General features: G+C 40.8%; 1 protein-coding gene across 35 annotated transcripts in view; it reads right to left on the bottom strand.

Annotated features, from left to right (window-relative positions):
• Window positions 1-17,213, bottom strand: part of NRXN3 (neurexin 3) — a 1,092,565-nt gene that overhangs the window by 86,270 nt on the left and 989,082 nt on the right. Inside the window, exon 22 of one of the 35 annotated variants that reach the window (XM_064150904.1) lies at window positions 2,086-2,567. The exons of the other annotated variants lie outside the window; for them this stretch is intronic. Within the exon in view, the coding sequence (XP_064006974.1) occupies window positions 2,529-2,567 (39 nt within the window). The 3' untranslated portion in view covers window positions 2,086-2,528. Of the gene's footprint in view, window positions 1-2,085; window positions 2,568-17,213 lie in introns of those variants that run through there. 35 annotated transcript variants of the gene reach the window in all.

Genomic DNA, 17,213 nt, shown 5'->3' with positions numbered 1-17,213 from the left:
ACTCTCCAGTGTGTCAGCCACTCCCACCCAGCTTGGTGTTATCAGCTAACTTGCAGACACTGCACTCCATGCCCTCATCAAGGTCATTAATGAACACATTGAATCATAATGGTCCCAGTGCTGACCCCTGAGGAACTCTTCTAGTTACCGGCCTCCAGTTGGACTCTGTCCCATTGATCACAGCTCTTTGACTTCTTTCCTTTAACCAGTTCCCAATCCACCTCAGTATTCCATCACCCAGACCACACCCCCTCAGTTTAGCTATGAGTATGCTGTGGGAGACAGTGTCAAATGCTTTACCGAAATCAAAGTAAACCACATCCACTGCTCTTCTATCATCTATCCACCTGGTTACATCCTCATAGAAGGTTGCCAGGTTGGCCAAACATGACTTCCCCTTTGTAAAGCCATGTTGACTGCTCCCAATGACCTTCATGTCCTTGATATGACTAAGCACAGTACTGAGAATAATCCACTCCATTATCTTTCTGGGGATGGAGGTGAGGCTGACCAGTCTGTAGTTACCTGGGTACACTTTCTTACCCTTTTTGAAGATTGGAGTGATGTTTGCTCTCCTCCAATCCCCAGGCACCTCTCCTGTCCACCATGGCTTACCAAGATGATGGAGAGTGGTCTGGCAATGACCTCTGCCAGCTCCTTCAGCACTCACAGGTGCATGCCATCAGGACCCATCAACTTATGGATGTTCATGTCCTCTAACCCAGTCCTCATCAACTTATGGATGTTCATGTCCTCTAACCTAGTCCCCATCAACCCAGGAAGCCCTTAACCTTGTCTTCCTCTGTGGCCTCAGGGGTGCGGGGCTCCTGCGTACAGATGAAAACAAAGAAGGCATTCAGCAACTCCACCTTATCAGCATCCTCTGTCACCAAAGCACCCAATCCATTCAGCACTGGGCCTATGTTGCCTCTAACGTTGATTCTGCCTGCAATATATTTGAAGAAGCCCTTTCTGTTGTCTTTGGCCTGCCTTGCAACACTGAATTCCAAGGAGGCCTTAGTCTTCTTAGTAGCCTCCCTACATCCTCTGGCAACCATCTTATAATCCTCCTAGGTGGGCAGTCCTTTCTTCCACGATCTGTGGATTTTCTTCTTCCATTTGATTTTGTTCAGCAGCTCCCTACTTAACCAGGCAGGTCTCCTGACTCACCTTCTTGATTTCCTACTCACCAAAATGCTCTGATCCTGAGCTTGAAAGTATTTCTTGACAATTAACCGACTGTCATGGGCCCCTTTGCCTTGTAGTACTCCGTCCCATGCTATTTCCCTTAGTAATTGCTTGAAGAGGCCAAAATTTGCCCTGCTGAAATCCAGAGTTGTGATCCTGCTAGATACTCTGTTTCTACCACTCAAGATCCTGAACTCCACCATCTCATGATCACTGCAGCCAAGGCTGCCCTCAATAGTCACTGCTTCAACTAGACCTTCCTTGTTGGTGAGTATCAGGTCCAGAAGTACAAGAATAATCTCCATGAATTCCAGAGTTGATAGCACACTTTCTTCAGTTCAGCTTTGAAACAGGTTAAAGCACTGTAAATGGGTTAACCTGCCTGTTTCTCCTCAACACAGAAGTGGAGGAAAAGAATCACAAAAACTCTGGGTTGAGGTAAGAGGAGTTGAGATAAAAAGTTTTACTGAGCAAAGCAGGTAATAGTAATATAACGCACAATTACATTAGCTAATAATATAATGCACAATTACATTAGCTTAGCCTATTTGCAGGGGGAATAAAAAAAGCAGCAGCATAAATCAGAAAACCGGTAGCATAAAGCAGAAAAGCCTGGGAACTAGCCAGCTCCAACCCATCTTGCTGCCATTCCCACAGAAAGGAGCCAACACCCAAAACCCGGAACCAAAAAGCAGCAACAGGAATGGGAAGTCTCCCATGCCACAATCTGGACTTCAAACCCCACAATACTTTGCTCCAGCCAGCACTTTCATTTTGAAGCTGGCATGAGGCAGGATAGTCTTGAATGACAGGAGCAAATCTGAAGTCAACCTATGACAAGCTTTCAACAGCACTAACTTGAGCACTGCAAACAATACTTAAAACCCCACAACCCTCTTTTGAGTCTTTATAGCTTCTTTATTCGAAAAAGTCTGGCAATAGTGAATTTCAACAGTGCTGAAGACCTAAGTTTTTTCATTACAAACTTCCTTGTATCAGTAGGTCATAAACCTATTCTGCTGGAATAATATGCCTTATTAAGATGACATTTTTGAGTCTGAACCACTAGTGAACTACATTGGAGGTGTAATTAGAAAACTAAAGGCAGTAAATGCAGTCTTATTCACATGCATCTTTCAAAAGTAGGTGAAGTCTTCAAGGGGTTAAGGAAAACCTGCATACTAGCAAAATGAATAGTCTCATATTTTAAACTATTCCTTCCATCTCAGTGAGCACAGTATCACTGGTGCTGACACATGCCAGCAATGCAGAAGCTTATCATCTAATAATAACCAATGAAGTATCAGAAATTGCTGGGATGCCTGAAGTCTGAAACACCTTTAAGGTCCTTCCAGCTGGGGACAGTCTGTTTCTGAGACCTGTGTCACACCAGAGAGGGGAAAGACAACATTTCAGCCATAGGTTTTATTATATATTCAGCAAAAACTAGGCAAGCAAGAGGTAACACTGTCTTAAGAGTAGTGCTATCGGGAGCTGACAAAACTAGCTGGGAGTTTTAGGTCTTCAATGTTAAAGAAGAAATTTCTTCCAGCCTCTAAACAAAATGAAGACTCTATAGAGGGAAGCTTTTACAGAAGCTGACACAAACAAATTATTCATGCATTAGAAATTACTGCAACAATTAATTTTAAACAAGCAATAATCCTTTCCCTGTGTGGTGCAGATAGGATACATAAGAGCAGGCAGAAGCTGATAAGAGGTAACTGGAACTCACTATAAAGTGACAGGAAGTTATTGTTATACAGAAATTAAATGTTGAAGTTAAGAAATGACACTGACTGAGAATTCTCCCCCCTCCCATTAGATGTTTGAATGAGATATTTTAAAGCTAACATATTATTTAGCAACACACCTCACTTAATTTTTCAACATCCCCCCCAATACTAGTCCAGCACATACATTCAGTTTTGACAGTTCTAACAGCTACTAACAGCATTTGGAAGCTGTTGGTAACCATCAGATACCACACTGTCTCATGCTGGTGTGGTACTGGTGTCTGCAGTTGCAATTTTACTTAGCTCAGTGAAGTAACTTAATTGTACAAGTGTGTACTGAGAATTAAAAAAACAAGAAAGGATCAGCTGGACACAGGCTTTCTGTAGTACTACTGGTATAATTACATGACATGTTTGTCTGCAATAAAGCTCTCGGCAAATTCTTTATCAAAAACAGAAAGCACAAGTTCAGCAACAAGTTCTGCATATATATAAAAACAGGCCTAAGGAGACTGATAGCTCAGATTGTTTGACAGTCTAAATGCTCAGAACCTCTATAGATTGCTCTTATCCCTGAACTGGAGCTCAGGTCATGCTTTTTCCTTTTTCAAATACTCATTTTAGTGAAGTGGCCCAAAGAAGCAAGTCATCCTTTTGCGCCAATCTGGGACACTGCAAGCTGAAGGGACACATGGCTTTCTAGTGAGAATGAAAAAGTTCAGGTGTGAGAGTCATCACTGTAATTTCTGACAAATTCTTTTTCAGTGACTTCAGCCACTGGGAAGAGCCATACCAGTTCCCTGCACCAGAAGAACGGTGTCAGGCAAAGCCTGCTTGCTGGAGATGCACCCAGTTTTCTCAAATACCTATGGCATTCCATGCTTCTCTGTAATCAGAATTGGAGGCTTGTTCTAGAAACGCTTGCAAGTATGTGCTGGCTTGCATAAGGCTCTGGAAAAACAATGCTGGGCAGGACAAGAAGACAGTGCTCAGAAAAGAACAGCGAAGTAATTTTTTTCACAGCTCAGAATAGCATCATGGTGTTACAGCTTGTTGTCTGCCGTGGTTACCTTCAGTCCCAGCAGTGACAAGTGCTGAGCTGTACATGCATTTTCATTTATCTCTGCAGCTCCAGGCTGAGGCCAGACAGCACCCACTTTACCACATGACCATCCTTTTGAGCTAAGACAAGTGTATTTTCAATTTGCAAGTTAGCAAACTGAGTCCTGTCAAGGGCAGTATAATTTCTATAGGGCCAAATGCAGCTCATTACTCCTGCCTCTGCCTGCTGGGTTTCTGGCACCTTACATAAATAAAAATCATCCCAAAGAAGGGCATTTGTTGTTATTGCCACTGTTCTGCATTGTTCTCCATGCAACGTGTCAGCTGAGAGGAGGTTCCCTCAGGCTCTGGCAGGAGTCATCAGATATAATGTGATAGTACTAATACAAACAAGCAGTATTTTTCAGTCATACCTCTGAAAACTCTTCATGAAATAATAATAATCTCACATTCCATAACAAAGGAACAAGCACAAAAAGGTTAAAGTACCTGGGACAGTATTATGCTGAAATGTTAAGTCTAGGAACAGAATATTATTGAAAAGGCCATAGAAAATGGTGTCTGTAATAGCTGGGGGATTTGATTCAGTGACTCATGTAAGGTTTTCCAACAATGGACTTCTGTAATCATATAGTTCAAGCACAGGAGCTGATTCTGGTGTCCTATCTACTGGCCTGTACTAGAAAAGAAAACTGCAGAAGTTTGTTATTTACTAGTAAGAGTGGACTTTGGACAGTACAAAACAAACTGCTTTACTGAAGAATTTGCTCAGACTTAACTACATAAGAGACTATGTTCAGTACTAGGTAGAGGAGAAGACTTGTGATAATAAAAGGAAGTTTTAAGGGTTCAAGGCAACTTCTGCATCTTTTTCATCAGTTCAGCTACAGCTATTCTCCAGAATAATCCCTACTCCTGTTCAAGGCCATGAAAATCCTTTCAAATTCCCTTCAGATTCCACCTGCTGACAGTAGTGTTAGCAGAAGTGGTTGAAAGGTTCAGATAAGGCAGGGAGCAGAAACAGCATTCTATTTTATGTGAGTTGTCTTTGTATGTATAACCACTTCAGGTCAACAAAGACCTAGAAAAAAAGTGCTAGCAGCAACCTCTTTAAAGATCTATGCAATAGTACTGCTGTTACTTAACTGTTTAACTTCAGCTTTCTGAATACCAACTTTCAAGCAAGGTGTTACAGTAAACATGTTTTTGTTCTGTTTATCAGCTGCTGTCAGAGCCTGTTTATATCAGCTTTGGACTGTGAAGTTTTGATGGAGATCACACGTGGTACCCTCTGTGAATGAATCTTTAAGCTTCCTTCACTCAAGTAGACCAAACTAATTATGAGGAGGCTGTATAACTCAGCTGGATGAAAGGATACTTTAGCATGTAGAGTCAAACTTTTAAAATTATAGCCACTGCTAATACCCTCCCATCTTAGCTCTTGTTAAAGAGGAAATAAGAAAAGCAAGAAGGAAAGTAATGCAAATAATTTTTTTCTTGTTTATATAGACAGAGGATCCAAACACTGACATGTACTCATCCAGACATCAAATGTCCATTTTTAGTGGTTAGTTTTCCAGGTTTCTTCTATAGTCATAGGGATCGCTGAGGGGGCAGCTAATTCCTCCTCTATTTGGTATCTATTTTAGGATGGGATGATCTTCCTCTTGAGAGATCTCTTTTGATCAGCTAAAAAAAGGATATTAAATACTAGCTATGAGTACCTAACTTGTCTGTTGCTGTAGTTTAGCATGATAGTCTTATTTTGCATGTCTGTAGACATCTATCCACAATGTAAAACCACATTAGCAGTGACATACGACAGCATGTTGCCCAAAGCTGACAAACAGCACAGGAAGTAAGAGGAAGCACTAAGCTTGGTGTATTTTTAGTACTACATGTGAGCTTGATAAGGAACTTGAAGTAAAACTGCATTTTGAAGGGCATACATTATAGTGTCTGCTTCTCATTATGAGTTACAGAAATCTTGCACTGCCTGGAAAACATTTTTTTTCTAGGTGGAAGGTGTGTGTCAAGTGAAAAATGCGGTAGGGTTATTATGCCAGCAAAGTCCCAAGGAAGGAGAAGGCCTTCAGCACTTACTACCTTTGAATGGCAGCCTGAACTGCCTTGAAAATGCAGGCAGGTAGGGAGGACATTCCAGTATGCATGAAGGACAAGGGAAATACTCATAGAAACGATGGCCTTCAGTACTAGACAACTTTGAAGACAGATAGTTGACACCTCCCCCACGCAGCTAAAATTATGAGTAAGTTTAGAAACTTCTTTATTCTTAAGTACAAGTCACTATTACTGGTAATACTTCTCCTTTTATGACTGTTTCTAAGTAGTAATAAGAAAGTTTAGATCCATGCCTCTTGTTTTACTTATCATTTTGTCTGACAATAAGAGTATTCTTAAGAATGCTGGTTTTGCTGTGCAAAAAAGCAGTTCAGATAAAGCTGCTGCACAAAAGCCCCTGGAGTACCAGCACTCCAGAACAAATTCAGGTGTTTCCCATCCAAGCTGTGTCAAACCACATCCACTGGATAAAGAACCACTTTCCCTAGCAGAAGTTCTCACTAGCAAGTGGCAAGCAGCAAAGGGAACAATACCAGTTCTCAAAAACACAGATTATCATAGTCATCCTCAATCTCTGAGAATCAATGTCCAGGGATAGAACCCAAGAGAAATACAGTATACACATTAAAAAATACATGTTAACATGCATTGTGTAGGTAATGGTGTCCTCTGAAACCTCTTGCCCATCTCATGGTCTCATCCACTGTCTGCTAAGCTTGTTGATCATTTTAAGAGTAAGCCCTGCAAGAGAGGCGTCTCCCATTCTCCCAAAGAAGCTCTTCATTCTCTTTGCACTTCTGCAAAGGGAAGGGTGCACTGTGTTCAAAAAGCAGGGCAGGGACATTACAGGGCTCCTAGCATTTGTGGGACTCAGAAAATCAATCCCATTAGAGTGAGTTTGTATTGGTGGATGAAGTTTGTATTCATCTGGCACTGCAATAAATGAAAGGTGGAGGCACTGAAGGAGCAGTGGGGAGTTGCAGAAATTTAAGTGACGTGTACAAGGAATGAGAAAGACAAGTTATAATGACAAAAGAGGGGGGAAAAAGGCCAAAAATCCCCCCCCAAACCCCCAAAGTTGCAAGCCAGGCAGAACAGGTTAAGTCAGAGCCCTGCCAGTCTAACAAGATTACTGTGAATTCTTGGGAGGAAGACAGCTACCAATGGCAGCATATACACACTTCACAGCTGAGCAGCTTCAAAAAGAATGGTGGAGGTCATTCTTAAGTGTTTTATGTCTCCAAAAGAGCTTTCCCCCACCCCCCTTTTTTTATTTTAATTTTGAAGAAAAAAAATCTAGAGTTTAACATGAAAGGGTTTGTCTTTGATTTCTTTTGCAGGGCTACAGATAAAGATGACATAGGGAAGCCTGGAAAGTGTATGTGAGCTCATTGTTTTTATAGAAGCCTTGAACAGCACAGCAAGCACCTCAGCCTTAGTGAGAGGACTACGCAGCTACGATGCTCAAGGTGTGTTTTACTAAGAAACATTGCAGTCCTGGGTGAGGAAATAATTAGGCTCACTTGACTTTTCTTAAGATTTTAGCTTGATACAGAAGAAGCAAATAAAGCATTCTCATGGGATGCCTATACAGGGTGTGAAACCTCAGTGTAAGAGGTCAAAGCCAAAGATAATTAATGAAAAGCTTTCACTGGGTCAAGAAAGACTTCAAAATGACAGAACTGTCACAGAAGGCATAGCAGCCCCAAAAATACGTTATTAGGTAAATACACCTAGAGAGAAAGGACATTCTTTTGAAGCAAGTACTGTATCCCATTGAAAGCTTTGGATACATATCTCCATTTGGCACTACAGAACATAATGATGTTCACTGAAACTTCAAAAAAGCACGACAAGGACATTTAAAAGTCATGTCATATTAAGAAACAGACTTCTTTATAGTTAAAAGCTTTGAATGACATGGTTTCTCACTTTTGTGGCAGTGGATGAAGATGTTAGGATTCCCAGCTGTCCTCACCCACCAGGCAGAGGTTATTGCCCCGCATCAAAAGCAATGAAGACAGCCATATGTCCATTACCCCCCAGCTCCCATTTCAGGAAGCAGCACAGTGTAACCTGCTCATTTTAAGGGCTTGGCACTGCATCACAGGCTGTGACTCAAGTGTATGTCCTCATCTGCCAGCTCTACCAGAAGGCAGCTTAAAGGGGTGATCAGAGACACCTGAATGGAAAAGCTCAGTTAAAGTCTTTTGACTCTTGAGCATTGAAGCTTTGCTGTCTCTTCAAGTCTGCCACTGAAGACTCTTGCACTGTCTGTTTGCTTGTGCCAGTCTAAACTCTAATGGCTTCCTCTGAAGACAGCTGCAACATAACCTCCTAACAGCCATGTTAATAAAAGATCATATGTGGATCAATTCATCTGGGATAATATTCCCTGCTTCTCAATAAGCAATATGACAAATTAATATGGAGAACATTTTCAAGTACCTAAACTGATTTCCTTTATACCTAGTTTGGCATTGATTCAACTGTTCAGACCTACCTGCCTTTTCTTGATAGGAAAAAACCTAGACCAACCAGCCTACCAAAAAATCCCCAACAACAACAAAAAACATAAACCACCTACTGTCTCTGTGGATGAAAACAGATTACACACGTTAACAAGATACACCAAATATAGCTATGAAATGCAGACACAAAGAATTCTTTAATGAGTGAACATAATTCTACGTATCAGAAGGGTCTGTTGTTGAGGTAATAGTCTTACTGAGATCATTTGACTATTCAGAAATCTTTTTAAAAATATCTGATTTAGAGGTGTCCTGATGCAATAACAACTTCATTGATCATATCCTGCTTCTGTATGTTTCTCTTCTTGCTTCATAGTCAGAGAATCACAGAATACGCTAGGCTGGAAGGGATCTTCAGAAGTCATCTGGCCTATGAGGAGTGGCTGAAGGAGCTGGGTTTGATCATCCTGGAGAAGAGGAGGCTCAGGGGAGACCTTACTGCTCTCTACAACTACCTGAAAGGAGATTGTAGCCAGTGGGGGTTGGTCTCTTCTCCCAGGCAACCAGCAACAGAACAAGAAGACACAGTCTCAGTCTCAAACTGTGCCAGGGCAGGTTTAGGCGGGAAGTCAGGAAGATGTTCTTCACAAAAAGAGTGATGGCCCATTGGAACAGGCTGCATGGGGAGGTGGTGGAGTCCCCATCCCTGGAAGTGTTTAAAAGGAGACCAGATGAGGCACTTAGTGCCATGGTTTAGTTAATTACAAGGTGTTAATTGATAGGTTGGATTGGATGATCTCAAAGGTATTTTTTTGATCTGGTTAATCCTGCAATTCTATGATTCTGTGATCTAGTCCGGTGCCCTGGTTGCCATCCCAAACTACTGCTGGTTTAGCTATGCATTATTAAACAATAATTGGATTCTAACATACTATCAGCTGTGTATTTGTGATGAAAAAATGCTCAGATTTGTAAGATGGTTCAGAAGGAGTACTTTCATTACGTTTAGCATGCATACACAGTGCTCCATCAGGTGCCACATGGTTTATCCCAGTGCCTGAAAGCCTTCAGTCAAGGGGATATGAAATCCATCCATTTATCTTGCTACAGAATAAAGAGTCACAGCTTTACCCAGAGAGATTTGGCTGAAGGAATTGCTTTAGACAATTTCCTCTACCTGGCACTGTGTCAAAGGCATCAACTTAATTACAAGTTTCTCCAAAGTACATATAAGTAGGAAAGCAAATTCTGTATCTAAAACTAGGAATGGCTGAACTCCCACCTACAGTCTGATGCTGAACAAGGTTAGTCAGATTATAATTGGCTTCCTGATACTGCTGTGTCAGTCACAGCCCAAATTTCAGAATCACAGAATTAACCAGATTGGAAAAGACGTTTGAGATCATTGAGTCCAACCTATTACCTAACCCTTCTAATTAACTAAATCATGGTACTAAGTGCCTCATCCAGCCTCCTTGTAAACATTTCCAGTGATGGTGACTCCACCACATCCCTGGGCAGCCCATTTCAATGGCCAGTCACTCCTTCTGTGAAGAACTTCTTCCTGACATCCAGCCTAAACCTGCCCTGGTGCAGTTTGAGACTGTGTCCTCTTGTTCTGTTTCTGGCTGCCTGGGAGAAGAGACCAACCCCCACCTGGCTACAACCTCCTCTCAAGTAGTTGTAGAGAGCAGTAAGGTCTCCTCTGAGCCTTCTCTTCTTTTTTCACTGCTCTGGTCAAATGAAAATCATGTCAGATGCATTAAAATAGAACAGAAAAATGAGAGGGGTCTGGACTGATTTTTGTTTTATTTTTACATCTTAAAAAAGTATTTGCCTTCTACAGATGTATTTGCACTAGGCTTCCAACTAATGTTCTGACTGGCAACATGATGAAATTATGATTCAGCTCTGATCTAAACCTCCATATAGTTCTACAGTAAGAAGTATCAGTCATATAAACAAAAGACAGTGATAGAAAGAAAGGATTTCTGCTTCAGAGAGATGCAATTAATAAGTGGAATTCATATTTCTAGGTAATGTACGGATAGGTTTTGAGATAATAATTCACTATTTCTCCCTGTGTCCTCAGTCTGAATTTACAGACCACTGCAGGTGGATGGACTCTTTGAGCTGGAAATTTCTCAGATGCCAAGGCAATATAAGCGGCAGATAGTGCAAATTTAACTTGCCAGATGGAGCTTAGCTGTATCCATGGATAATAGTAACCACTCCTTTTGTCTTCTCTGTAAAGTTCTGTTGGAAAAAATAGGGTATGACACTGCCTAACCACTGTCACCTTTCATTGCCACCACAGAGGTTTCCTCTCAGTTTTGGAAAGACAAAGAAGCAAGTTAAAGGGGGAAAAAAATCCCCAAATCTTCCTGGCTTTCATATCTACCACTGCCATTAAATCAGACATGAACTGAAGGAAAACAGTCAGTAAATTCAAGAAGCAGAAGGACAGCCAGCCCCTATTACTGCTTTCTGCTTCTAGAACAATCTTTTGTGTAAATTGTTACAGTCTCTGCTATTTGCAGCTCTCTCAGGCAAAGTGAGGAGGTGATGACATTGTCCTCCTTTCACCCCATTCCTCCCTTCCCAGAAGAATTCCTGAAGGCATTTAGCTTTCTAATTCTCTGACTACCTTTGATACCTTATGTCTACCACTACAATAGTAAACAGGAAAATACAATCTCCTGCCAAGACTTGCAGCAGAAGAGCTTCCCAAACCCCACTGAACAAAATTCTGTCCTTGTGGAAGTAAAAGGGCAATTCAAACTCAGAATCTGATCCACAGACCTATCTGAAACTGTACAAAAATACATCACAAAAAGCGCAAGGTGCAGACTGCAAGGCTGCAATTCTAATTGCTACAGTATTTCCGAAGACCAAAAATGAACACTGCAGACCCTGGTCCTCAGCAATCCACAGCCAGCTCTTACCCTCCTTTCCAGTACGTGCCAAACTTCTCCCTTCCCTCCAGAAATCATGTGGAGCAGAAGCCAACACCATTCCCATGGCTTCACTTAAGAAAGAACAAAACAAACAACTTGCAAACATCATACATTGGCTGAGAGGCAGCCACAGAGACACCAAGCCTTTTCACAGCAGATTGTAAGTGGTTCTGGCTTCTTGCCAGGGCAACAAATGCTACAGGCAAGCAAGCAGAAATTTCTCTCCTGTGTTTGAGTCCGTAAACAGAAGGACAACACGTAATCAGCCATCTGAGCATCAAAGAATTATTCATCTTCAGGCAAGCAACAATACCTCACAATTAGTCAAATGTGACGGTGGAAGAAGTCCTCTACAGAAGACGCTCACACTGCAATAGTGCTTTTTGAGGCATATATTCAACACATAACCCTCCTTATTCTTCCCATCTATCCTTTCTACCCTGACACAGTTATATACTCATGATAAGTCTGAAGTGTGACATAGCAAATGGCAATGCATTAGGCAGTGAGAGGACAACCTGAGTACATGTAAACTGTGAGGCATACGGGAGTAACGCGAGTGGAGATGTACGCATCTCAAGTCTAATGACTTCAGTTTTAGTTTGCTTTTTAATGACTACTACTACTAAGTTTATGTCTGTAACAACAAAACAAACCTGGGCACTAGAGACCCACATGCTAATGTACATGGTAATATGAAGATATAGCACTGCTTTAGCAGAGAACAACAGGATTAACTGCTGCCTAAATGCAATCAATTGGGGGCTAAAATAATTATGCTTAAGGTTTGAACCCTAAATATGTTTGCATGTGTTGAGCCTACTCTGCGAAGGAAAAGGACATTATGCCAATATACCCAAGGCAAAGATTAATAAAAGAGAGTCCAGGCAATACTAATCCTGTAGGATCAAACTGAAACTACAAGATCATAGTACCACTATGAAAGACCTAGGCCAAGCAGGAGAGAAAGGGAATAGAATGCCTGAGAGAATTTGCAAAGTAAATACTTAAGTATATACACAAAAATAGTCCCTGGAAACTTTGTGAGATGGACCAAGGACTGCCTGTATCCTGATTGTGCTATAAAAGGAAAGAACTGTTTAGAGAAGTTTGACAGCTGCTGAGTGAATAGAGCAGGGCTTAGGAAACAGTGGCTCCTGGTTCAGGACCTGTATTCAGCCTGTAGCAGCTTCTTGGGTTTCCAGCTAAAATGCTGCAACCCCACAGCAGCCTGACAGCTCACCTCCTTCTGCAAAATTCCTGTGTTCCATTTGCTGTGACCTGTCTCATTCATCTTCTTGCCATCAAATCTGCTCTCACCTCTCGCTTCCTGCTGTGTCAGTACATTAAGTTCTTCTAACCGGAGGAAAATATATTAAAGGAATAATAATAACACTGATAACGATAGGCTAAGAAATACATATTTCTTTCTCCATACTTCCCCTTATTCGATTAGTCTCCCAGCTAGAGCAGTATTAATCACTGGGGCAACAGATAAAGGATAAAGACCAATTTGAATTTTGCTGTGTGGTAGTGAGTGTCTGTGTGTGTGCTCAGGCAACAGGGAGGGAGGCGGCAGGATAATCTGTCACTTCATATATTTATGCTGCTGGAGTCAGTCAGGACAGGTTCTCTATTGTTACCACAGATTAAAATCATTCATGTCCTTATACTTTCATTGGAAGTCATCTTTCAAGAGAAAAAGGACATTATGACCAAGTTAAATTGAAGTTATTTGTGCAAATCTCTTTGTATGGACTGGGCTCTGAGATGCCAAAGCATCTCAGTGGGTATTAGAACAGCAACATAAAACATACAGTAGTTTTTTTTCTCCTTAGCTGACCTGACTCTTTTTACACTAAGAGTTTTCCTGCACCAAAACAGTTACTGGAAAAGAGCTGCTTCAAGTGAGAGGAAAAGGTGCTTTTTATGATGATCCTAGTACAAGTGTGTGGGATTCCAGCTCTGCCTGACTTTGAACTGCTGTGGAAGAAGACATGGATCCTCAGATCTCACTGCCAGCAGTTCTACTGAACTGAGTCCCTGCCAGTTCAGGAAAAAAAAATCCAAAGACTTGCTTTTATCACTGGGGAAGATGGAGTGTGGAACAAAGCAGAGATTAAAAGTAGAAGAGTGGTTGCTAATCTGTATGGTATGAATTTCTCTCTTCTCCAAACCTTTGTTTATCCAAACTAGATATGCTAAAAACTGCAACCTATCACCTCTAGCTATGTTACTCTCCATCTTTAAATGTTGCCGTTTCCTTCCCATGTCTGTATGAGATAGATGTATTCCATCCTCTGGACCTTAGTTCCTCATCTGCATCTCAGTAGTCCTTTCTCTGCTGATTTTCATACTTTCAGCCATCAGACCCTTCCTGATGTTTCTTACTCTCTGCTTCATGCCATTTAACAGACTACTTTTATTTCCTGGAATTGTCCTTATCCACCAACCAATTCCCTCAGCACACTTGATCTGCACAGCAAAAGGGTCAGCTTTCCCATCAATGGAAAAAGACTCCAAGCACTTATTAGAAAAGATAGTCCCTTCAACAGTCATCATAAAGCTGAAATGCCAACAGAACAAATTTCCTCCAAAATACAAGAAGGGGGCCCCATAAAACATTAAGAGAACTGAAATCTTATTTCTTACAGCTCTGATTTCATTTTTACATTGAAATTTAGTGGAAACAAATTCTTAAGAATATAATCGAAGTAATTTTGCAATCAAAATGAACAACATAATGAACAACATCCCACCTACTTATATGCCACCTAAGGGAGGAGGGAGGATTGATGATCATACAGCTTGTCTTGCTAATCGCTACTTTTAAGAGCTGTACCATGACAGACATATCTTGCAAATCGGTGACAACTCATCCCACAGATGAAAAAGGAACTAGCAGAACTCCTATTCCTACTAAACAACACCATTATTCTACAGAAACCCCCAGGCATTAATTAGGTGTTTTTGGTAGATGTGTCTGTCGCAACATTATGGATTTGTTTCTAATTTCTACACATTAATTCAAATATGGCCTAGGAAAGGTAAAAGGTACATCCCCATCTCTCAGTCACTCTTGTTGAATAAGCACCCCATAACAATACAGTAGAGCTATATGCTTTGGACCTATTTTAGTAATGTCTGCAGCTCTAAGCATTCCCCTGAAGTATAAAAATAGCAAGCACAACAGATACACAGCAACAAAACATGAGCCAATCCTTCAACTATATTTGAGCTATAACCATTCTGTTCATTTCTAAGCAGTTGCTTTTGCAATATTGGACCTCTTTATCATACACTATCACTGTGTAACCATACCAGAACAACACAATTATCCCGTTCTTTCATTTGGCTTGTGATCAAATGTACGGCCAACTACAGTAGCTTTAGTTCCTGAGCACTGTATCAATCAGATATTGAAAATAATCTTCCATGTGACTTTCAGGAAACACTTTTAGCAGGGAAAATGACATGTCTAAATATACCAACGGATACTATGCCCTGAAAAAAACACAAACATGCTGATGTTATTGAGTGTATCTTCTGAGAAATACATGTATGCCTGCCTGCCTGAAGAAAGTAGGTATATGTTTAGTACAGTTGTTATTATAGCTTCTTATAGTGTTATTACAGAAATGGGTGTGCTTTTCAGACATCTAAAATCAAGGAAAAATTTCAATAGGTACGGTCAAGACAAATGAATCAGAGAAAAATCTAAACCAGTGCTGGAATTCTGAAAAACTGCTACTGACCAGCCCCTTCTTTGTATGTTGGGCCAAATATTGATTTCCAAAATTCACAGTGGAACAGAACTGGTTACATGTATCAAAAACACCAGCTAAGAGATTTCTGCGATTCCCAAATGATCAGATCTGCAGATTAGAAGCAATGTAAGCTCGGCTCCTGTTGAAATGAATCACTTAACTCTGACATTCTGAAAACTATCAGAGTGAAGAAATAAAAGGCTATGCGTGCCCCAACAGAACACCAAGGAAAGCGGCAGAAGTGACTGCTTGACATCGTTCCTGTACAGAATCACAGAATTAACCAAGTTCGAAAGACTCCCACCACTTCTGTGAGCAGCCCACTGCAACAGCCAATCACTCTTCTTCCTAACATCCAGCCTAAACTTGCCCCAGCTCCCTCAGCTGCTCCTCACAGGGCTTGTGCTCCAACTCACCTCAACAGCCTTGTTGCCCTCCTCTGGACACGTTCAAGTATCTCAACATCTTTCCTAAATTGAGGGGCCCAGAACTGGAGTCAGTACTCAAGAAACCTAGATTATCCAAAGAATGTGTCTGAGCAATATTTTGAGAAATCTTACTATTTATCAACTCGTAGCACTCAAGTTTGCCACACACATTCAAACAAAGCCCTCCCCTGGAGCCATGAAAGAGTAGTCTCCATGCTGACAATGGTTATCAAGTTGTTCAAATGCCATCAGTGGTTACAACAACAAATAACAGCATCCAGCAGCACACGCATGAGCTGTTTTACAAATACAATGTTCTGTAATACTGCAATTGTGCTTATCAGAAATACAAGGCTGAGCTTATTTCCATAATCAGTACTTGGAAAAATAGTATTACAGTAAAATAACACACTTGTTTTGGATGGGTACTGAACTGCTGGTTCGCTAAGGCATTTAGAGAAATGCAGCATGCCTGCTTTTTGCAGTAATTGAATGACATAATGAAAATAAAGGATTATATTTTAGATTATATGAGCATTATATGTAATCTGAGTATCCTGACCACTACATCAATAAACACAATTTAAACACAGCACTCCCCCACCTGATAATCAAAACTTGGAGAATCTTTTTTATCCCTTTCTCATACAGGACATTATATCATATACATGTTTCTGTCTGGATAGTTACTACACTACATGTCAAAGATCATACGTTTCAGTGCACAGTAAATCTATTTCTATTCTACACACTTGTGAAGTACTTAGAAGTTATTTGGTATTATTGAATTAATCATAGCGTAACCTACAGGAACAGCAGTCTGCATGAAAATTTTCTACCCATTTGGATTCTGGATACAAATGCTGCTTTCTTTTTCTGCCCAAAGCATGTTAGCAGAAGAGGTGCGACTGTGAATAGGTAAATGCCATTTTGTGAATTTCACTGCAGCAATGCAACCACTCTGACAGGTTGTACAGGAGGCCTACTTAAGGTTGGGGCTTTGGTCTCTTTAAGAAATAATACGAGAAAGCAGAAAAGGAGAGATGAGAGGCAGACTCATAATTCTCAGCAGTACATAATTCTCAGCAGTACAAATGAGCCAATGAAGTCAGTCTTTAAAGCAGAGACTCATCAAAAGCTCTTTTTTCATTAGAGCTTTGCAGTCCTGGGATGAAAATGTCACTAGTGACTTATAAGAAGCAAAAACTAAATTAAAGGCCAATTTCTTCCCCCACCAAATTATTATCTATGAGTGTAAAAGAAAGTACCTAGGCAAGACCAAGGGTGAAATAATTTTATTTGTCTTAGCTGACAATGAAAGTCTAATTAGACTGACAAATCCTCTGCGCTATTTTCCTTTGTGATATACACTGTAAGAGAGGATTTAGCCTGGAGCTGCATGTTATGGAAAAACATTAATCAAGATTATTGAACCCTCAACAGAAAACACAGTTAAAGGCTGCAAAGCCTAATGGTTAAAATAAAAGGTTGAGAACCTTATTCTGCCATGCCAATGGACCAG

This window comes from Pogoniulus pusillus, chromosome 1, assembly GCF_015220805.1.
Source record: "Pogoniulus pusillus isolate bPogPus1 chromosome 1, bPogPus1.pri, whole genome shotgun sequence".
NCBI lineage: Eukaryota > Metazoa > Chordata > Aves > Piciformes > Lybiidae > Pogoniulus > Pogoniulus pusillus.
This window is presented reverse-complemented; position numbering and strand designations above follow the sequence as displayed.